Here is a 23009-nt window from a genome sequence, read left to right as displayed (position 1 = left end):
GCCTCCCCTCTCTCCTTCAACGCCGTGACGTCAGACGCACCATCATTATGTGGCCTGGCTGGCATCCCTTCCCCCAAATGCATGCATGCAGGCCTACATACATTACGCCCAGGCATGCAGGCCTACATACATTACGCCCAGGCATGCAGGCCTACATACATTACGCCCAGGCATGCAGGCCTACATACATTACGCCCAGGCAAAAGCACATTTCTACGGCCACAACACAAGATCATCTTTTTCCACCATTACAGACATTTCAGAGAACAGGAAAATAATACCAAAGTTATCTTTAATCTTTTAATATTTCAGATTCACATCAACCACAGCTTATTTGATCTTGTTTCAATGCATTTATTAATGACAGAATGTTACTATTATTTATGATACAACAGCCCAGATTAGATTCCCAGTGCCAGCGTGTGTTTGTGTGGTACCCAATGGTGGTAACACGGCATACAGTTTTCTTCTCTCCTGCTCCACAATTTATTTTTATGTACAGTAGCAGCATAATCATTTGCATATTTATATGCACATGATCACACTAATTACTTGCATGACAAACTCATAGAGCCGTCATATACTGTAATTGATGAGCGGCCAACAAAATGTGAGACTCCGTTGCTTGGCGACCAGTGATCTTGTGAACATAGTGTTACCCAAGCAAAGGGAACACAGACAGACAGTTATGTGCTGCTGTGGGATCCATTTCTTTCCTGCCATGCTTTAGCTCTAATTATCTCTAAGAGGGCTAAAAATATTTCACTACTGGCAATCCCCGGTGCTGCCCTCTATCCTACGGTGCACTCGATCTTTGTAGATACAGTATGTGGGGATAAATGCAGTTTTCCAGTAATGTCAAGAAGTTGGAGGGCCAAGATGATCATTTGCAACTGTGACAAGCAGCAACTTTATCCTCCGGCCTGCATGAGGGGGGTCACTTTTGCGGAGAGTCTTTCTGCTGATGCTTCCAGTATTTTGAGCACACCCTTTCATTCATTATCAGCAAAGCCATGTCTGTCAGTTGTGGTGGGGTGTGTCTTCATTCTGGATGAACTCCTCTGGCTCCAGTGGCAGTCACGTGACAAACCTCCACATCAGCCCCCAGTTTCTGCAGCTCATCCAGCCAGATCTGCTGCTTCTGGGACAGCCGGTCGCTGGGCCCTTTCACCTCTACCAGCTAACAACAGAACATCCCACATCATTGCATGCTGCACAATCCATACCAGCAGACTTGAAAGAATCAGGCATGCAAAATAATAATAATAATAATAATGATAATAATAATAATAATAATAATAATAATAATAATAATAATAATAATAATAATAATAATAATAGAGTCAAAGTCACCGCCTAATTCCTGCTTCACACCAGGTTCGAAAGAAATGAGTGGTGGTGAACAGGGAAAGACATTTTTTTTATCGTGTTTGAATTGTGCCATGAAGTACACGTGATTTTTCCTCAATTTAAAATATAACTTTACATGTCAAGAAAGCCGCAGTTTGTTGTAAAACTGAATTGTAATGTTTAGTTTGGTATGAAACCGCTCAATCAACTACATCTCTCGTCTCGCACAATATCAATCACACCAACACCAACAGGGCCTGGCGGGAGAGACGTCACTTATGCGACTGGTTGTGTGTGATCTTTCTGATTTATAACTTACAGTGCAACAGTTTTACAACAAACTGTGACTATCTTGACTTGCAATGTTATCGTTTAAATTGACAAACACTATATGTGTACCTCGTGGCACAATTCAAACGGGATACAAAAAAAATTGTCTATCGCCGTTCACCACCATTCATATTTTTTCAGACGCTGGTTGGCTTTGCATTGGCTCTCTATTTCAAAGAGCCAGGATGTGAGGGGATCTCTCACCTTGTAGCTGTTGCTGGAGCTGCTCCACACCACCAGGTCAGGTAAACCTGCACGGCAGTGTCTGTAGTCCTTTGCCATCCGAGTGATGATCCCTCCTAAGAAGGCTCCACCCAGGCAGGACACCAGACTCTACCAACATCCATACACACAGACCGTTATGTTATTAACACAACACCTATCCAAATGTATCTATTATAAATGTGAGAAAACATAACATTTCATAGACATTTTTAAGGCTGACAGTGAATACCTGTGCCTGTTGAAGAGAAGAGAATAGAGCCCAGCTGACCAGTGAACACATTTTCCCCTCCTGGGAGGTCCAGGCCTCCTCCAACATGCTGTGCAGAGTCTCCACAGATGCCTCACACAGTAACTGCACACGAGAATCGATCGCCTCTTTTCTGTTCTCATAGAAACGGTCGGTGAAAAGGTCCAGTGGACAAGTCTGTGAGGGCGAAGGAAGAGGTTTGAAGCATGCCTACTGTAGATGAATAGATATACCACACATCTACAGACAGTATATTAGAGCTTATTTACCTGGTAGGGGACAGTATATTAGAGCTTATTTACCTGGTAGGGGACAGTATATTAGAGCTTATTTACCTGGTAGGGGACAGTATATTAGAGCTTATTTACCTGGTAGGGGACAGTATATTAGAGCTTATTTACCTGGTAGGGGACAGTATATTAGAGCTTATTTACCTGGTAGGGGACAGTATATTAGAGCTTATTTACCTGGTAGGGGACAGTATATTAGAGCTTATTTACCTGGTAGGGGACAGTATATTAGAGCTTATTTACCTGGTAGGGGACAGTATATTAGAGCTTATTTACCTGGTAGGGGACAGTATATTAGAGCTTATTTACCTGGTAGGGGACAGTATATTAGAGCTTATTTACCTGGTAGGGGACAGTATATTAGAGCTTATTTACCTGGTAGGGGACAGTATATTAGAGCTTATTTACCTGGTAGGGGACAGTATATTAGAGCTTATTTACCTGGTAGGGGACAGTATATTAGAGCTTATTTACCTGGTAGGGGACAGTATATTAGAGCTTATTTACCTGGTAGGGGACAGTATATTAGAGCTTATTTACCTGGTAGGGGACAGTATATTAGAGCTTATTTACCTGGTAGGGGACAGTATATTAGAGCTTATTTACCTGGTAGGGGACAGTATATTAGAGCTTATTTACCTGGTAGGGGACAGTATATTAGAGCTTATTTACCTGGTAGGGGACAGTATATTAGAGCTTATTTACCTGGTAGGGGACAGTATATTAGAGCTTATTTACCTGGTAGGGGACAGTATATTAGAGCTTATTTACCTGGTAGGGGACAGTATATTAGAGCTTATTTACCTGGTAGGGGACAGTATATTAGAGCTTATTTACCTGGTAGGGGACAGTATATTAGAGCTTATTTACCTTGTAGGGGACAGTATATTAGAGCTTATTTACCTGGTAGGGGACAGTATATTAGAGCTTATTTACCTGGTAGGGGACAGTATATTATAGCTTATTTACCTGGTAGGGGACAGTATATTAGAGCTTATTTACCTGGTAGGGGACAGTATATTAGAGCTTATTTACCTGGTAGGGGACAGTATATTAGAGCTTATTTACCTGGTAGGGGACAGTATATTAGAGCTTATTTACCTGGTAGGGGACAGTATATTAGAGCTTATTTACCTGGTAGGGGACAGTATATTAGAGCTTATTTACCTGGTAGGGGACAGTATATTAGAGCTTATTTACCTGGTAGGGGACAGTATATTAGAGCTTATTTACCTGGTAGGGGACAGTATATTAGAGCTTATTTACCTGGTAGGGGACAGTATATTAGAGCTTATTTACCTGGTAGGGGACAGTATATTAGAGCTTATTTACCTGGTAGGGGACAGTATATTAGAGCTTATTTACCTGGTAGGGGACAGTATATTAGAGCTTATTTACCTGGTAGGGGACAGTATATTAGAGCTTATTTACCTGGTAGGGGACAGTATATTAGAGCTTATTTACCTGGTAGGGGACAGTATATTAGAGCTTATTTACCTGGTAGGGGACAGTATATTAGAGCTTATTTACCTGGTAGGGGACAGTATATTAGAGCTTATTTACCTGGTAGGGGACAGTATATTAGAGCTTATTTACCTGGTAGGGGTTTCGGAAAACATCTGGAATACCCTCCATGAAAATGATGTCCCATAATAGAAGACTGAACAAAGTGGAGAATGTCGAGCCCTCCCCATGGATCCCTAAAACATGATAAAACAAATAAAAAATACAGTGAACAAAGAATATAAGAATATTTTTTGGGAAGGGGAAGCAAAAATGCTTACCTTGGTCAAAGCCTTGCCGGCGGTAGTGTGCTAGAGACAGCTCTTCCACAGAACACATTACAGTGGCGTTCCCACCCTGTCCACCCTCTTCACTGGCGGGCACGAGGAAAACAGATTTCCCCGTGCCAGAAGCCTCATGAGGAAGCAGCTGTCCTCGGATCGTCACCTACAGACAAAAGTACAGAAAAGTCATGGCATTATTATTATTTTAACTTTTTGAACTATATATTTTTTTACATCATTTTTCAAGAGAAAATACAGAAAAGGGAAAAAAGAAAAAGGTCAGGAGAGGTCACAATTATGCAGTGATGCAATGACTTACACAATACAATGTTACAGTGGGCCAACTAATGTAGTTGTAGTAATGTGGAGTAGGGCATTTTCAAAAGTCACTCCTTATGGGTTAGGAAAAGTGTCCATTTACTCCAAAGTGTTTCCCATTTGTCTTTTTGTATCCTCAGACTATAGGTCAGCTGCTCCATTCGATGTAACCGATTTACAATATTTATAAACATCTCCACCAGGGGGCAATGTTTCTGGAGCTAGCATTTCGTGATGGCTTTCTTGCTGGCTGCCATAAAGATCTTCAGGAGGTATGAGTCACTTTGATCCATATCCAGTATTTTGTTGATTCTTTTTGACACCTCCTCCCAGAATGTCTTGATATGGGGGCAAGTCCAGAATATATGTGCGTGATCCACCATTGTTGTCCCACCACACCTCCAACATAGTAGTGGAGCCCCAGTTTGTTTGGATTTCTGCTTTGGGGTGATGAAGAAGTAAATCATGTTCTTCCAGCAACTCTCTCCGTGTTAAAGAGTAAGTTTGTGGAGGAGAGTTGGGTTTCCCAGACATCACTCCACATCTCTTCTGTTATAATGGCAGTATTTTCTGATTAAAGAACAGGCCAGCACACTCAATGTCCTTTCACAAGTTGAATCTCTCATCTAGTGCCCAGATGAGGGATTCAACTTGTGAAAGGACATTGAGTGTGCTGGCCTGTTCTCTTGTTTAATTAGTTTATTTTGGCCTTGCACTTAAGTTTTCTCCTTGGATTGAGTGTGCTCGCTATTGGTGAATCTGGTCGTATTTGATGAACAGAGACAAAAGGAAAGATACTGGTCACACTGGTTGAAACGCAGGTGCTAGCGTTTTATTTGCAGTGTGCCAAATTATTTTCCTATTCTATCTTCTTGTATTGTTATTTGTTACACATCAAATGATTTATTTTAGATAAACAACTTGACATCTTGTGCAAAACTCACATGTGTAACATCATTGATGTGGATAGCAGGCAGGTCTCCGAGCTGCAGTCGGTACTTCTTGAAGCTGGCAGATTCCTTCATCCTAACTGCTCTCTGGTGAAGAGACAGCTGATGTCCAGTCCGCACCAGCGGGTCTGACAGCCCATCTCTGATAGCTCTGATAGCCTGGTAGTGATGGGGAAAGACCACAGTCCAGCAAATGAAAATGACGGCAACCTACATGGATCACAATCCAACGCAAGGGGACAACGATTGAAAGGATCTCTTTTGAGGTGAAGGAAACCACTGATATTATTACTGACTTGCTCAGGTTGTTTGAGGTGCTGGTGAAGGTTAAGCGCCAGTCGGTCCCACCATCGCCCCCGGCTGTCAGGACAGTAAACAACCTGAGCCAGTAAGGACCGCAGCTCTTCTACTGCTTCCTGCAACACAAGAGTAGAGACATCAGATGACATCATCTCGGACATAACATCATAGATATTACATACTTGAATTTGTGTGTGTGTGTGTGTGTGTGTGTGTGTGTGTGTGTGTGTGTGTGTGTGTGTGTGTGCGTGTGCGTGCGCGTGTGCGTGAAACCTCATAGCGGCGTAGCCTCTGCAAGATCTCCACCCCCCTGGACAGGTTACGAGTGTACGCCCATCCTGTAGTGAAGCTGCGCAGGAACACAGGCAGCTCCTTCTGGTGACTATCAACCCACAAAAATACCATTAACATAAAACAATTCCTAAGGACTTAATTACATATATGTTTTAGACAAACACAAATAAACAGGTGGGAATGAATATGATGTATTAGGTCCCCACCTGAGGTCGCAGATTGTCCTCAGCTCCTGCCAGGTATTTTTGGCACTGGTGTAAAATCCCAGGGCCTCCTCCCACTGGCCTGCCTGCATGGCTGAGCTCACCTCTTGCAGAGCGCGCACGGACGCCTCATATCTGGCGTGATAGACGGATAGGTTAAGATTTCTTTTCCATTCCTATCCCACTGGGATCAAAAAAATAAGCTCTTTTGAAAGAGCCCTGTCCTCAGTAGCTCTCACCTGATAAGGTCCTCTCTGTCCTGGAACAGCTTGGCACTGCGCTGCACTGTGTAGTCAGGGAAGGCCAGACGGCCTGAGTTGACCAGCAGGATGGTGTAGAGCTGGCCCTGCCCACCGGCCGCCATGTCCTCCTCCTCCATAGTGTCCGTCAGAGAGAACAGTAGAAGGATGCGAGAGAAGACGGCCCGAGGAGCACGACACAGGCGCACACAGGAACCTGCGAGCTGCTTCGCTCTGTTAGGGCAGAGAGGAGAAGGATGGAATACTAGCTTTGTGAGTGAGCAAAATGTAAGTAACAAAGCAAACTTTTCTCCACACCTTTTAAGGATGACAGCCCCGATGTTGTTTTGAGCAACGAAGAGGCACTTCTGCCTGCTCAGACGGTGAAGCCCATCCACTAGCTGCTGTTTCTGAGTCCCAGAGGCACCCAGGTGGAAAGTCTTAGCCAGATTTTTGAGTTCTGGAGCGGGCAGAAGATCCAGAGCCTCCCCCAGGTCCTGTAGGTCACTCTCTGTGATATGAAAAAACATGCACGCACGCACGCACACACACACACCCACGCACGCACGCACGCACACACACACACACACACACACACACACACACACACACACACACACACACACACACACACACACACACACACACACACACACACACACTTTGTTTGAGTGGGCAATGCATTAACAAGAGAGAATTAAAATACACGTCTGGTGTTTAGGCAGGCTGAGGGTCACACTACACACTTCCAATGTTGCCAGTTACATTCTCAATCTGTGTCGTATGTCAACAAAATTCAGTCACTGATTTATTGCAAAGTGAAGGATACCATCTCCTTCATAGTATATTGTAGGTGTATCAAAATGTGGCTTCATAATAACATGAATCATTTCCAAGTGTGAGTAGGAGAAATAAAATAACATTTCAGGAGGTGTGAAGTGTCAGGAAGTAGAGTCCAGGGTATATCTAAAATTTCAATACGTTGTTTATCTCAGAGAGTGAAATTAATGACAAACACGTATTAAGCCAGTGATAATAAGCAACGAGAATAACCTGAATGTTCAGTACTACAATAATGAACAGTACTGGGAATATCAATAGTATACCTGTCTCCAGAAAGCCACTTTGAGTGAGCTCTTGAGCAACAGGTCCCAGGTCACTGCAGATCTCTTCATAATCCAGTTTGCTTACTTGGAGCCACTTCAGCTTCCTCTGAAAGAGTCTCACATACAGCTTCTGCCCCAGGACTTTGAGAAGGAAAAAAGGATGCTTTCTTTAGCTTTAGATTATAAATGACAATGCTTGGTGGGTATTTTGACGTACCTGACAGCTTCTCAAAAGAGTGTACAAGTGACATGTCCTCCTGGTCGAACAGCACCCTGTCGTCCTCGTTCTCCAGCACGGCCTCCAGCACTATCCGGAAGTTCCGCAGGTAGTAGGGCAGTCTTGGGGGATGAGAGTGCTCTGCATCCTTCGTGCTGGAGGTTTTATCAGCACCTGACTCTGCCAGTGTATCACTGTCTATCGCTGCAGTGCTTCTTTCATGTGCTTCCTTTGAAGGGGGGTCACAGGAACTAGTAGAAGGTGCCTCAGTTCTATCTTGTTCTATGTCAGCTGACTCCACTAGACCTTCACTAGACAAGGACTCTGGCTCTCTGCTGCTGCTCCTCTCGTATTTTGCTTTCTTTCTGAAAGCAGACGTCCCACCTTTGGAAGGATTTCCCATTTTTCTCTTTGTTAGTTTGGGGGAAGGAGACAGAGGCAGCTTTGGAGAAACCAGTGGTGGGTGGATGGTCGCTGGTTTAGAAGCTTCACGTTCAAGATGGTCTCCTCTTTCTAAACATGGGGGATCTGCCGCTGCACTTGATGTCAGGCCAGTGACTATCACACAATCCTCTTCTGTGTCTGAACTCTGAATGAGAAGATTTTCTTTCTGTGAGCTGCTCTGAGTTACGTGGCTTCTCTCTGTGTCAGGATGAGCCAGCGCACGCTCATCCTGTGTCTGTGTGCTCTGGGGAAACGTATGACAGCTCCTGGATAGCTTGGAGGAGAGACGGCCCAGGTCAACTGTTCTAACCACAGACTTTCTGCTTATCTCCCGTGGCAGCAGCTGAGAATTATTCTTTTTGAAATAAGGGCTGGTCTTGGTCTCCTTGTTCTCTTTCTTTTGAACTGATGAAGGATCCAGTTGTGGGGACTTTGTGGGAGTCATTTTGGGTGACAGCTGTACGCTTGGCACAACACTACTGCTTGCTGAGGTAGCACTGTTTCCTCTCTCAAAGTTCTGACATTGCAAATCAATGTGTTCATTGATTCTGTACTTTGGTACCAACTGGCCACATAGAGGGCAGGCCAGCTTAGGTGGAGGCTGGTTGCTGAAGAACGAGGTAATTGGAGTTGTTGCAAGGGTGGCTGAAACCCCAGCTTTAACCTTTCCTTTCTTCTTGCTCTTGGACACTGATAAACTCCGCTGGCGTTTGGCTTTGTTCATTCTCTCAGTCATGGTGTAGGCGGCGATGGTGTCATTTGATAAAAACAAGCATTTATGTAAAAGCTATTAGTTTGTTGCAACTTCTGAGTAACGTTACAGCAGGGTCAGTCAATGTGCAAAGATTGCTATTTGCTAACGTTAAGGCTTGGTTAAACTATCTACGTTAGCTTGAAATGCTAAACCGTAGCTGACTATTATATTAAGAAATAGGTCATCTCATAATAGTCACATATCTGGTAGATGCTCGGGCTCTCTGTGAATCACCATCATTAGGGGGAAAACAAATCAAAACGAGGCTAAATGCTGGGTCCATATCGTCCATATCGTGTTTACGAAACAACCGTGCTGCGCACAGGCTTAACGAGTAGAGCACAGAACGCCTCCTCTACGTACGGTTACTAATCGATCACAACTACATCGATATTTCCTCACACTAACCTCTTTTCAGCAATTAGCAAAGAATAATGACAAACGTACATATTTTTTTTCGCCATCTGGACAGGATGTTTTTCCTCATATTTCTTTTACATCCATAGCCTACTGGGAAAACTGCCTTCTGAGCAAAATACGTATCACAGCCTACAGCTTGCTAATAAGATAAGAATAAATACGTGTTTCAATCATTGAAAGAAGAGGGAGTCTAATGGGGTCTAATTTTAATATAACGTTATATTATTTTAACATCATTTTAAATATAGGCTATCACATGCATGCCCATAGCCTACTAGCCTACGGTGTTTTGTCTTTGGCAGCAGAGCAGTGAGCACAGAGAGAAGGGGTTGTATTTTCTACACAGGTTCCTGGGCTGGGTAGCTTTTATTCAAAAATCATCATCCCGGAGCAATCTGATCGGCACACGGGCATTTTAAAAGGGAGGGTCGCCGACAAGATCGATGTTGGTAAGTGGCACATAGAATTTTAAGTAACAAGAAAACAAAACAATTGTATATCGATGCATAGGCCTGCTAAAGACAGTAGTGCGGGCTTTATGCACTATGGTGCCACACCAGCCCATATTGGAGCCTAGAGGATGTCAGCATGGTGCAGTCTCTCCGTTTCAAATCAAGGTCGATTATGTGAATTGCACCAGTCGGGAAATGTGATGATGATGTCGGTAACAGTCTATGGAAGAACTCGGCACCATCAGTGCGTGCCGGGCGCAGGAAAACCAATATCCGTTCATCATATCGATATAGGCTTATGAGGATGCGGCGTCCACTTGTGGGGAAGCCGGAGGAACCACAACACCCCTGCAGTTGCGGCAAAAGTTTGGCGTAATGGTTTGTAAAATCTCATCACAGGTTATTCAAGGGCGCAGCAAAAATGCGCGATAAATCTTATTTCCAATAGGCTATAACGGATCTATTATTTTAATTGCCCGTTCAGCACCATGGAGAGTGCGTGTTTTGGTCCGCGTGATTTGTGTTTGTATATCTGGGGGAGGGGAGGAAGAGAAGGGGATTAGGTTACTGTGCTCATTGCATTATCTCAATATCATAATGCTATTATCAACTGATTAACATTGTGAGCAGTTAGAGTTTAATTGTTTAGTGGGTTAAACTCTATCACGTCCGCAGCGTCTCAAATGAGTTCAAAATAAATAGCCCAATCAAACGATTTGCTAGTTCAGCATCCTGTACGCTTTCATGTTTTGATGAGGCGATGCTGCTCACGTTTGGACTGGGCGGGGTGTTGGGGTGATGATAAGATAACCCTTTTACGTGCCATTCAGTGATTAGCCTACACGTTTTAGAACGCCATATATTTTAGATGTGTTAGTAGCCTACTTTGTTATTATTCTTTAGAGTGCAAACACAAAGAGAAAACAAAGACTGCAAAGACATACCATTTTCCTCAAGCAGGCTATTTTTGTTGTCTTATTAGATTGTGGCATAGTTTATTCATTTACCAATACATACACAGGAGGATGTGATTTTGTTATCCCTTGTGCCATAATCCAGAGCATGCATCCATTCAGAGGCACAATTCACATGTCAAAAGACATAGGCCTACTGTATCTCTGAACTACCTCTTTAACCAAATCACACACATTTAGACTGTGTGATCTCCTTTTGATAACTAATGTATTCTTTTCACTTCTATTCACTGAGCTTCCCCTGAAACTGCTTGGAGACCCCCTAGGGAGGCCCGCCTCCCACTTTGAAAACCTCTGCCTTAGAGGACATCAGTCTACATCAGGGGTGCCAATAGGTAGATCATGATCTACCAAAGAAATCCAAAATGTATTTTTTATTTCTTAATGCATAAACTAAACCCCACTCATGTATAGCTAACTCAGTATCTACTGTACAGTATTTAAAATTATAACATTATTAAATAATGTTAAATAAATAATATAATACTGTTAAAATGTGCTAAATATGTACTTGGGGGGACAAGGGGAAATAAGTAGCTGGCAACTTTTAATTTGATGTAAGTAGCTCTCATGGGCACCCCTGGTCTACATTGCCACAAATCTACAGGGCCATCAGACTGGCAGCACCATTCAATAACCACATGCTGTAATCTAAATGTTAGGCTTGAGCATATGGGGGATGTTATTGGGGTTATACTATATTTACACAGCGCATAACACAAGCTAATATGGAAAATCTGATTTCGGTCATTTTCTAATTTTCACAGGGTTGAGGGTAGTGGGTTACAGGGCCAGCCATGGCTCATGGAAAGAGGCCAGGAACCATTTCCAGAATACTTGGTCCCAGCCCTCCACCCTGCCCCAGTCCAGGAGGAACAGCAGAGAGTCAGGAGGAGCAGAGGGATTTGATCAGGGAGGCACCCGAGCAGCCACAACGCAGCTTCAAGGAGCAGGATGATAACAACGACCGGCTGACTCCCCCGGGTTCTACCAACCACTATTTCACAAGTCGTGACCCCAGTCCTGAGGACATGGAGGAGGAGGACACCTGCTCCGAGTATGACAACGTGGGCTCTGACGTCGAGCAGGCCTACGATGAGGTGCCGCACGCTCTGAGAGAGGGCACAGCGGGAGTGAGGTACTACAACCAATACGGTCCTGAGGATGGCGGCTATGTAAAGTACGCAGCCGATGGTACCGATGAGGGCGGCGGTGCTGTCGACCAGTTCACACCCAGGTCTCCTCATGGCACCGAAACGAGCGAGGAATCGCAACCCGACGCAGAGCGGAACCAGACAGGCCAGCGGGTTAGCTCACATCGCACCGCCACAGCGGGAGGAGAGGCGGAGGCGGAGGCAGAGGAGGTCCAGCGGCACGGGTATTTCCTCGGCGACACAGATGAGATAGAAGAGGTGCTGGACGGGGTCAAATTCATAGAGGACTTAGAGGAGACAGGAGACGGAGTCCAGCAGCAGGCTAGCCTTCATCAGGGCAATGGCAGGATTAGAAAAGCAGGCGATGGTAGGGTGACAGAAGATGGCACTCGCATCACAAGAAACAACGATACCCCAGCGGCCGCTAAGAAGTTAGGCTGCCAGTCTTCTCACAGGGGCCCAAAGGAGAAGGAGAGGCAGGGCAAAGGGCGAGGGAGGAGGGCGACAGGAGAGGACAGTGAGCATGTTGCTTCTGAGGCCAAAGGATGCACGAGTGGTAGTGCTGAACCACGTCCAAAGATGCTGTCAAAGGACTGCAAAAAGCCTGCTGCACGGACCAAAGCCAGATCCTGTGCCAGTAAAGCCCACCCTCCACCCCCGCCTCGTCACACCCACGCGCAGCATGCCCACTCCCAACAAGCCCAGCGCCGTAGAGAGGCTCCTCCCGTCCCTAGACCCAGTCCACCTGCTCACAGCCAGGAGAGCCATCCCAGGGTTATCAAACCATCCCTGGCTCCTCATCATACACCAGAGCAACAGAAGGAGCCTCTGGAGGAGAGGCAGAGACGGCCAGAGAAACCCCAGCAGGTAACTGATGCAACTGGGGCAGGTTTTTGTTAGATCTCCCCCGTGGCACGTCTTTGTTAATGTGTCTGCACAATCTACCCTCACTCTGCTTTGGAGTGAATGAACGAAGAGCTATGTCACACAGAGGGTCTATGTGGGTCCTTCCCCATAGGTTTAGCTTCTGCACAGGCTTACAAGAGGCCTTTAACCACGACTTGGCAAAGTGAAAGAATTGTTTTTACACAGCAGGGTGAGAAGCCAAGCACAACCGTGATGCCTGAGGACTTGCCAGAGCAACCGAGTCCACCTCAGTGTCCAGAGCCCGTCCCAACAGAGAACAGCAGCGACAACACACCCAAGGTGAAGGCTTATTACACAACACCTAGTCTCAGCCAGGCAAGATGCCATCCAACTGCTAGTAATAATCACCATAGTGTAGTCTATGCTAAAACCTGTAAATCAGGGAGGCATAGAAATCGTTACATTTTTTCACGATTAAATATGCATGATAAATCTTTGGAAAAACACATGCTTTGGTAAGTTTATCAGACATAATACTCTAAAATGTTTAATCTCTCATGTGATAGACAATAAGTTTGTGATTAGTAATAAGTACGTGGCACTGAGTGCCCATAATAACATCTCTTCTTGAATATTATTGCCATAAAAATGTAGCCACTTGAAGTCGTGGGTAATGAGCTAATGAACTCATTCACTTTTCCTAGAACACACAGGAAACCGCTTCATTCCCCAGCTTTGTCGATGGTAATTATTTCAAATCATTCTTAGATTTAATAGTTTTCATAAATAGTCACAGCATGTTAGAACATTTGTCGATGAACGCCTTTTGATTTGCTGTATAGTCCCAGGTCCCTGTGAGCCAGAAGACCTTATTGATGGGATCATCTTTGCGGCTAACTACCTTGGCTGCACTCAGGTGTTGTCTGATAAGAACCCATCCAAATCTATCCGCATGTCCCAGGCCCAGGAAGCTGTCAATCGTATCAAGGTAATGCACCTCTTTAGGATGACACTTGTCAGCAGCATTGATTTGATTCATAAATAATTACCTCTGTTATGTTTTTGCCCCTGTTTGTCTGTCTCTCCGTTCGGAACGGATTTCCATTCAATTCGGTGGACAGATCAGCCTTAAGTCAAGGGAAAATTGATTACATTTTGTTGGTGATCCAGATCTGGAATTTTTGTCATTAGACAATTATCTCTTTTAGCCATAACTACCAAACTAATTGAGACAAATACTTGATTGCCAATCTTATGGGTATGATGTAGTTTCAAGAAATCTATTAAACTTAAATTTCAGCAAGTTGGAGAACTGCTATGCAGAGGTTTTCATTATGTGCCTTCTAGTTTTCAATGAATCAGAGGGGGGGCTTTGTAAAATGCAATATTCCTGAGGTAAGGGGGGCGGGCATTTTACAGCCATGCACTTTCACACCACATGGTGGAGCTGTTGTATGAATTTTTGCTCACCTTTCCATGTCCATTTTTGTCATCTTTTGAGAAATCTGAAATGTCTGATCAAAACAATATTTTTCAGTAATTGAATACATTTTAATGCTTTGTCTTGTCAAAGGCCCATGATGAAGACTCTCAAATGATGACTGAGGTGGACCTTTTTATCTCCACTAAAGCCGTTAAAGTGCTGAATGCTGACACACAGGTGAGTAACTCGTATATCTTTGTGTGTTGAATCAACCCGCTGTGTTTATTCATTTTAGTCAATCTATTCTATAATTTGTTGTTCTTTTTTGCTCCACATAGGAGACAATGATGGACAGTGCCTTGCGTACCATCTCCTACATCGCAGACATTGGCAGTATTGTGGTCCTGATGGCTCGGAGGCGCATGTCCCAGGCCACTTCACAGGACTGCACAGAAACCCCCGTCTCCACCAGTGAAGGGAATCAGTACAGGATGATCTGCTATGTCTTTGAGTCAGAGGATGTGAGTGTTGGCTACTGAACCTCACTAATGCATCTAGTGCTATATTATATCTTTCTCAAAATAGTAACCAGCAGTTATCCCACATGTTTAGTCTTGACTCTTTCATTTGGGTAACTCATACTTGTAGGTAAGTTGTGTTTGACCTTTTCATTCTGTGGTCTCTTACGCCATTGTGCTCTTTCTCACCTCTGTGTTGTTGTCAACTGGGATAGCCTTTCTGCTCAGTAGTTTTCCCCAAACCCTCCACTTCCTGTAGGCGCAGCTCATTGCACAGTCCATTGGTCAGGCTTTCAGCGTGGCCTACAGAGAATTCCTCAGAGCCAATGGGATCAACCCAACGGACCTGAGCCAGAAACAATACAGTGACATCATCAACTCCCAGGAAATGTACAACGATGACCTCGTCCATTTCTCAAACTCAGACAACTGTAAAGAGGTGTGACTCTTTCTTTTGTTGCGAGTGCAGGTGAATGTTGACTGATGTATTCATATGAAGATGATAGACAACACTGTAAAGTCAGGCAGAGCAGCCTATAAGAGACGATTCCTTCAGACCTAGGCAAGTGAAATTCCAAAATGCTTTAAAATAATTGGCAGACCCAACTTTGATACCAATATCCAGGGAATATCGCTACTCCCATTTTCGATACCACGGCCGGGGTGGGGGTTTGACAAGGCATAAATATAAATGAAGACAGATACAAAAAAATAAAAAATAAAAAAATAAACGAAGACAGATAGACAGACATATGCACGCTTCTCCATAATCTAGGCCCTATAAAACGAATTAAAAACTTTGCACAGCAGATTGCCGCTGCTCTAGTCATCAGCCCATCAGACACTTTTAGCTTGTTGAAGCAACCGATACCCACTAATGATAGGGAGGGAAACATCTGTAGTATGTTTGATTTTTCATTAAACGAAAGCATTGCTAGTATCCATACTGTTGCAAGTGAGTATTGTATCAATTTAAAATCTTTAGTATCGCAACTTATCGATGCTATCGATAGCGGTTTCAAATGAGTAATGTATCAGTATCAGTCTTTTTATCCAGACTTAATGATACTATTGATCCTTTTCACCACCTTACTCCCAGCTGGATGTGGAGAAGCAGAAAGGGGAGAACCTCGGTGTGGTGATAGTGGAGTCTGGCTGGGGCTCCATCCTACCCACCGTCATCCTGGCCAACATGCTGAACAGCGGCCCCGCGGCCCGCTCCGGGAAGCTCAGCGTCGGGGACCAGATCATGTCCATCAACGACACCAGTCTGGTCGGCCTGCCGCTCGCCACCTGCCAGGGCATCGTCAAGGTACTAAGTGTCACGCACCACCTGTGTCGGTCAATTCATGGAGTAATTATATGAGAAAACATTTGCATTTGCATGTGGGGATAGGCTCCAGCCCCCTTCTTTGTGAATAAATGAATCAACATTAGATTCAATCAAAAAAACGTAACATCCTAACTGCTGGAGGCCCTAGGCAATTTTCTATGGGGGCCCCCTTTTAAAACAAATCCAAATAGAAATAAAAATTAAACCACTTTTTTTTTCTAAAGTAGAAATAAATTAAGTATTAAAGGATGCTATGATTCTAAATGAGGTATTCCATGCTCAGTAACACACTGAAATACCAAATTACTTCTTAAAAATAAATAAAAAATCACAGTCAAATCAGTGTGCTTGAAGTGCAGCGGTGGGTTTGTGGTCATATTCCAGGGTCTGAAGAATCAGGTGAAGGTGAAGCTGAGTATTGTGAGCTGCCCTCCTGTCACCACAGTCCTGATCAAGAGGCCGGACCTCAAGTTCCAGCTTGGCTTCAGCGTTCAGAATGGCATTGTGAGTGAGACTTCATCAGTCAATAGTGTCTGTCACTAAAAATGTAGGTTGAGACCCGCTATGAATTGTAGGCAGCATCTATGGGCTCCCAAATGACAACAGTAATATATAAATCGATATGGTAATTTAACCTTTTAGACTTACGGAGTGTTTGTTTTGATCACCTTCTCAGATCTGCAGTCTGATGCGGGGCGGCATTGCAGAGCGAGGGGGCGTTCGGGTTGGACACAGAATCATTGAGATCAATGGTCAGAGTGTGGTCGCCATGGCACATGAGAAGATTGTGCAAACGCTCTCTGTCTCAGTGGGAGAGGTGAGAGAACCTCCCGAACCAGGGGCGGACCGGGGCAAAGAAATGGGCCCTGGAATTTGTCCATGGTCAGCCCACTCTCCGGACAAAGCATTTGTCCACTCGGGGGGTCTGGGGTCTTTAGAGACCTTTATTCCCACATTCTTGAACATTTTCTACAAGTACAGCATGAGAAGAGATGATTCCTGCACAATAGGTCTGAGGGCCGAAACATTCATCAAAGTATATTGTAAGTAAAGGACAGTGTGCGCCGTGCGGGAATCCTCTCTTCTCTTGCCTATGGACTTCTCCTCCTATGCACCTGTCCACATGAAACTGAATTTGTGCATTAATAGTCTCTAATGTCAAGATGCAAGTACAGCACGAAACAAGCCATTAAAATACATGTTCAAAACCAGAAACACCTATCTAGCTGTCGAGTAAAGTATCACCTCACCTGAGCTTTTGAGTTCAACAAATAATTAATTTTGTAGGCTTTTTTAGGGGGGACAGGGGATCTTTAGGGTGAGATAGCTGGTCAACAGTAGCCTATATGCCATATAGAAGTGGTACAGATCATCTGAAAGCAGGGAACCTGAAGATTAATTTGAGCACTGTCAAATTTCTCTAGTCATAATATAAATCTGTGCTTTGGTTAAACGTCTATTGAATTTTGAAAGTTTAGACTCTAAACTTTCAAAAAAAAAAATTCTATGGCATAGGAAAAAAATCATGCTGTGATTTGGTATACAAAATGTTTGACATTTGGAGATTTCTGTAAGAATTGCATTTTTCGGCGATTGGGTGGTGAGCATTTCTGTTCTGGAAAACGCTCAGAAACCCCCTTATTACCTAGGAAAGCCATACATGCCCTGAATGCCCCAGGACTCTAGTTTGTGGCTGTAAAGTTTCATGAGGCTGGGCTTATGTCACAATAGGTTATTTTATACAGTGAGGTAAAGTTTCGAAAAATGGTCTCACCACAATGAAATGGCTGCTATGGGGACTAACATCATCACACATGAATACAATTGAGCTCATTAAATCAAGTAGAGTCACAGCCTTCCAGTCATAGCCAATTATGCGATTCCAAGACTGTTTAGGGACCCCAGTATGCAGAAATATTCAAACAGAATAGGCGAAAATAACACATTTATACTACATGCAAAAAACTGCATGGTTTTTGCAAAAGAAAATGCATGGGATTAGCCTAAAGTGGGCATGTCTGTAAAGGGGAGACTCATGGGTACCCATAGAACCCATTCTCATTCAGATATCTTGAGGTGAGAGGTCAAGAGACCCCTTTGAAATGGCCATGCCAGTTTTTCCAAACGCGTTAGTCTCATGAAGCTAAAATAAAAATGGTAAACTGAAGTCTGCTATCCCATGTTCCTCATGCGTTCCTCATGCATTTCTATTATTATTGCTTTCTCTGATGCTGCTCCCAAGCTCCATCTGTGGCTCTGACTCCATCTCCATCTTGAAAAACAGACTAAAAACGCACCTCTTCACCCTCGCCTTCCCACAGCACGGACAGGGTCCAGAGTAGCCTCGCCTTCCCACAGCACAGACAGGGTCCAGAGTAGCCTCGCCTTCCCACAGCACAGACAGGGTCCAGAGTAGCCTCGCCTTCCCACAGCACAGACAGGGTCCAGAGTAGTCTCGCCTTCCCACAGCACGGACAGGGTCCAGAGTAGAGTAGCCTTGCCTTCCCACAGCACAGACAGGGTCCAAAGTAGCCTCGCCTTCCCACAGCACGGACAGGGTCCAGAGTAGCCTCACCTTCCCACAGCACGGACAGGGTCCAGAGTAGAGTAGCCTCGCCTTCCCACAGTACAGACAGGGTCCAGAGTAGCCTCACCTTCCCACAGCACGGACAGGGTCCAGAGTAGAGTAGTCTCGCCTTCCCACAGTACAGACAGGGTCCAGAGTAGCCTCGCCTTCCCACAGCACGGACAGGGTCCAGAGTAGAGTAGCCTCGCCTTCCCACAGTACAGACAGGGTCCAGAGTAGCCTTGCCTTCCCACAGTACAGACAGGGTCCAGACTAGAGTAGTCTCGCCTTACCACAGCACAGACAGGGTCCAGACTAGAGTAGTCTCGCCTTCCCACAGTACAGACAGGGTCCAGACTAGAGTAGCCTCGCCTTCCCACAGTACAGACAGGGTCCAGACTAGAGTAGTCTTGCCTTCCCACAGTACAGACAGGGTCCAGACTAGAGTAGTCTCGCCTTCCCACAGTACAGACAGGGTCCAGACTAGAGTAGTCTCGCCTTCCCACAGTACAGACAGGGTCCAGACTAGAGTAGTCTCGCCTTCCCACAGTACAGACAGGGTCCAGACTAGAGTAGTCTCGCCTTCCCACAGCACAGACAGGGTCCAGAGTAGAGTAGTCTCGCCTTCTCACAGCACGGACAGGGTCCAGACTAGAGTAGTCTCGCCTTCCCACAGCACAGACAGGGTCCAGAGTAGAGTAGCCTCGCCTTCCCACAGCACAGACAGGGTCCAGAGTAACCTTGCCTTCCCACAGCACAGACAGGGTCCAGAGTAACCCCGCCTTCCCACAGCACGGACAGGGTCCAGAGTAGCGCTATCCCACAGTTGTTTTTAGTCCCTTTTTATTTTCAACTTGAGTGTCAAGTGTCCTTGATTTTTTTAAATGTAATCTATTATTTCTTCACATGTCAGTGATAGCAGGGCTCCTAGCAAAAAGGGCCACAAGGGGAAGCTCACCTACTGTACATTTCAAGCTTATTGTATATTTGTCAGTGATGGGTCCACGGTCTTTACTGACTTTTTGGTGACGAAGAAGAAACTGATTTGGCTTTAGGATTGAAGTGATTTTATTATGCCCATGACTTGCTAAATGGGCAACTTAAGTTGGCAACGTATTGGTCACCTGGTCTCTTCTCTGCCTCCCTCTAGATCAACATGAAGACCATGCCTGCTGTGATGTTCAGACTGCTAACAGGACAAGAGACACCGATCTACATATAGAGACGGCTCTGCATGGATGAGCCCACTGTAGTTCTGCATGTCTGGCTGGGATGAGGAGGAGGACAGGGCTCAGGAGGAGGAGGACAGGGGCGGCTCAGTGGGAGGAGGAGGACAGGAGCGGCTCAGAGGGAGGAGGAGGACAGGGGCGGCTCAGAGGGAGGAGGAGGAGGACAGGAGCGGCTCAGGAGGAGGAGGAGGACAGGAGCGGCTCAGAGGGAGGAGGAGGACAGGAGCGGCTCAGAGGGAGGAGGAGGACAGGAGCGGCTCAGGAGGAGGAGGAGGACAGGGGCGGCTCAGGAGGAGGAGGAGGACAGGAGCGGCTCAGAGGGAGGAGGAGGACAGGAGCGGCTCAGAGGGAGGAGGAGGACAGGAGCGGCTCAGGAGGAGGAGGAGGACAGGGGCGGCTCAGGAGGAGGAGGAGGACAGGAGCGGCTCAGGAGGAGGAGGAGGACAGGGGCGGCTCAGGAGGAGGAGGAGGACAGGGGCGGCTCAGAGGGAGGAGGAGGACAGGAGCGGCTCAGGAGGAGGAGGAGGACAGGGGCGGCTCAGTGGGAGGAGGAGGACAGGAGCGGCTCAGGAGGAGGAGGACAGGGGCGGCTCAGAGGGAGGAGGAGGACAGGGGCGGCTCAGGAGGAGGAGGAGGACAGGGGCGGCTCAGAGGGAGGAGGAGGACAGGAGCGGCTCAGAGGGAGGAGGAGGACAGGGGCGGCTCAGGAGGAGGAGGAGGACAGGAGCGGCTCAGGAGGAGGAGGAGGACAGGAGCGGCTCAGGAGGAGGAGGAGGACAGGAGCGGCTCAGGAGGAGGAGGAGGACAGGAGCGGCTCAGGAGGAGGAGGAGGACAGGAGCGGCTCAGGAGGAGGAGGAGGACAGGAGCGGCTCAGGAGGAGGAGGAGGACAGGAGCGGCTCAGGAGGAGGAGGAGGACAGGAGCGGCTCAGAGGGAGGAGGAGGACAGGGCTCAGGAGGAGGAGGACAGGGCTCAGGAGGAGGACAGGGCTCAGGAGGAGGACAGGGCTCAGGAGGAGGACAGGGGCGGCTCAGGGGGAGGAGGAGGAGGACAGGGGCGGCTCAGTGGGAGGAGGAGGACAGGGCTCAGGAGGAGGACAGGGACGGCTCAGTGGGATGACGAGAATTTATTTTTCTATCATTTTATTTTTTGGCCTATTGTTGTAAAGCTGAAAAGAACGTCCGGTTCTCATTTTCAGGTTTGATCTTGAATTACATTGTCATAATGGCCTTACGATGTGTAGTATTGTATGTGAGTTTATGGTATTGAAGAGAAGTAAATATAAGGTCATGGTTATTTTCTTATGAAGAGACAAAAAAAAGTACATTTATTTTTTATTTACTCATTTTTTTATAATGTGTATGGAGTTTAAAATGTAATTCTACTATAAATAGTTTGGTTTACATAAGGACTTGGTTGGAAAGGCCATATTATTCCTATATGCATGTTCTTATAAATAATTATTGACCAGGCATTGATTTTCAATCTGACATGGCAAACTATAAAGTATTAACAGAAGATAATATGCTGTAAAAAGGCACTTAACTATGTGTATTACGGTGATGCTGAAGGCCAAAGATACAGCTACTTTTCAAAGACATTTGGGTGATCATCACCTTTACCAGAGAGTATAAGAATGTATCAACATGTACATTACTAAATGAATGTAATGTTATCCAACACTAAGAATACAGTGTCACTGCTAAATGCTTGTTGTTGCTTTATTTCATTTTATTAAGGTGTCATTGCAAAAAGTGCTTCCAATCAGGCAAGCCAGAACATGTATTCGCTTGCATTTGAGATTAATCAATTCTACTTTCCAGAGCAGATCGGCATTCATCCTCCACTTAAATTTATTTCACATTTATTGAGACCTCAGAAAGTGAGGAATAGTTCAACCTGGAAGGAACGCTGCTTGGAAACTAAGCACATATTAAAGAACATAATTTGTGTCATGCCAGTCTACATGCTTAGCATTAATTAGAATACCTGAATGGCTATTCAAGGTCAAATTAATCAATATCAAACTATGACTTCAATAGGAGGGCACCCGTGCACATCCAGAGCAGGAGTTGCTGCTGGTGAGGTCACAGCAAGAAAAGTCAAAGTACGCTGGATAAAAACTTCTGTTCAGGATACACATCCATATGAAAGGACCGCACACTTTCTCCACAAACTTGCAGGACAGACTGACTGACATCAAAAGTTCATTTTTTATTCCATAACAGAAACGCGCTGTTGTGTGTGTTGTGGAATAAAACATGCATTTTTGAAGTAAAGGAGTGTGCGTTCCTTTTATACGGACGTGTATCCTGAAAATAAGTTTTTATCCAGTAGAATCAAACTATTAATATTCCATCTGTGCTTTGTCTCATTCTCCATTCTGATCAAAAGGAGTCAACAATGACTGCCCAATAATATAATACAACAATACAATATAAACAACTTTATGTTTTATTTATTACTACTGACAAACATGAAAATGAACATGAAACAGTTACAAAATGTTTACAGAATGCTATTATTATGTACATACTTTTTACACAAATATTTAGAGGCTCATGTAGATAATGGTCTGGTCTGAAAGGAGACATTCCCTGTGCAACACATTCAGCAAAAATATTTTCAAGTATTGGCTGGAGAAGCCAACCTATGGTCATGAACTGTCTGTGGGTCATGATGACATAAAAGGACAAGATCGCGGATACAAGCGGCCAAAATGGGTTTCCTCAGGAGGGTGGCTGGCATCACCCATAGACTGTATAAATAGGCATCACCTTTAGGGAGAAGGTGAGAAGCTCAGTCACCCATGAGGGACTCAGAGTCTTTCACATAGAAAGGAGCCAGTTGAGGTGGTTCAGGCATCTAGTAAGAATGCCTCCTGTTCACCTCCCCAGGAAGGCTTTCCGGGCACGTCCAGCTGGGCAGAGGCCACGGGGCAGACCGAGGACCAGGTGGAGTGATTACACCTCCACAGTGGCCTGGGAACGCCGTGGGATCCCCCAGTCAGCGCTGATGT

The 23009-nt window shown here is 45.3% G+C and overlaps 2 protein-coding genes across 3 annotated transcripts; one reads left to right on the top strand and one right to left on the bottom strand.

Annotated features, from left to right (window-relative positions):
* Positions 1-348: 348 nt before the first annotated feature.
* Positions 349-9267, bottom strand: fan1 (FANCD2 and FANCI associated nuclease 1). The gene is made up of 13 exons (XM_083654576.1): positions 7857-9267; positions 7640-7780; positions 6852-7044; positions 6534-6767; positions 6298-6429; positions 6071-6179; positions 5794-5913; positions 5492-5656; positions 4227-4392; positions 4039-4142; positions 2135-2329; positions 1885-2013; positions 349-1180 (listed from the first exon to the last, which is right to left on the bottom strand). Exons 1-13 carry the CDS (start codon positions 9034-9036, stop codon positions 1043-1045), a joined length of 3006 nt encoding a protein of 1001 aa, XP_083510702.1. The 5' UTR covers positions 9037-9267; the 3' UTR covers positions 349-1042.
* A 2430-nt stretch (positions 9268-11697) lies between these two features.
* Positions 11698-19983, top strand: apba2a (amyloid beta (A4) precursor protein-binding, family A, member 2a; the record flags this gene model as incomplete). 2 transcript variants are annotated; one of them, XM_083654582.1, is made up of 11 exons in its annotated part: positions 11698-12921; positions 13150-13260; positions 13626-13665; positions 13764-13909; positions 14495-14581; positions 14683-14865; positions 15122-15301; positions 15962-16174; positions 16580-16699; positions 16872-17012; positions 19912-19983. In XM_083654582.1, 11 exons carry the CDS (start codon positions 11698-11700, stop codon positions 19981-19983), a joined length of 2517 nt encoding a protein of 838 aa, XP_083510708.1. The 2 variants fall into 2 exon arrangements, with proteins under 2 accessions (XP_083510708.1, XP_083510707.1); XM_083654581.1 differs by having other exon boundaries at positions 13147-13260.
* Between the last annotated feature and the right edge of the window lie 3026 nt (positions 19984-23009).

This window comes from Poromitra crassiceps (genome assembly GCF_964638095.1).
Source record: "Poromitra crassiceps genome assembly, chromosome: 18".
Taxonomy (NCBI): domain Eukaryota; kingdom Metazoa; phylum Chordata; class Actinopteri; order Beryciformes; family Melamphaidae; genus Poromitra; species Poromitra crassiceps.
The sequence above is the reverse complement of the archived record's forward strand: the minus strand, read 5'-3'. Positions and strand labels throughout refer to the sequence as shown.

Bases quoted from the DNA above. Each gene is read 5' to 3' on its own strand.
- fan1 (XM_083654576.1), bottom strand. From the start codon at position 9,036: ATGACTGAGAGAATGAACAAAGCCAAACGCCAGCGGAGTTTATCAGTG. The intron at 4,143-4,226 runs GTAAGCATTTTT...ATCATGTTTTAG, and splicing joins CCGGCAAGGCTTTGACCAAG to GGATCCATGGGGAGGGCTCG. The intron at 1,181-1,884 runs GTGAGAGATCCC...TTCTGTTGTTAG, and splicing joins GCTCCAGCAACAGCTACAAG to CTGGTAGAGGTGAAAGGGCC.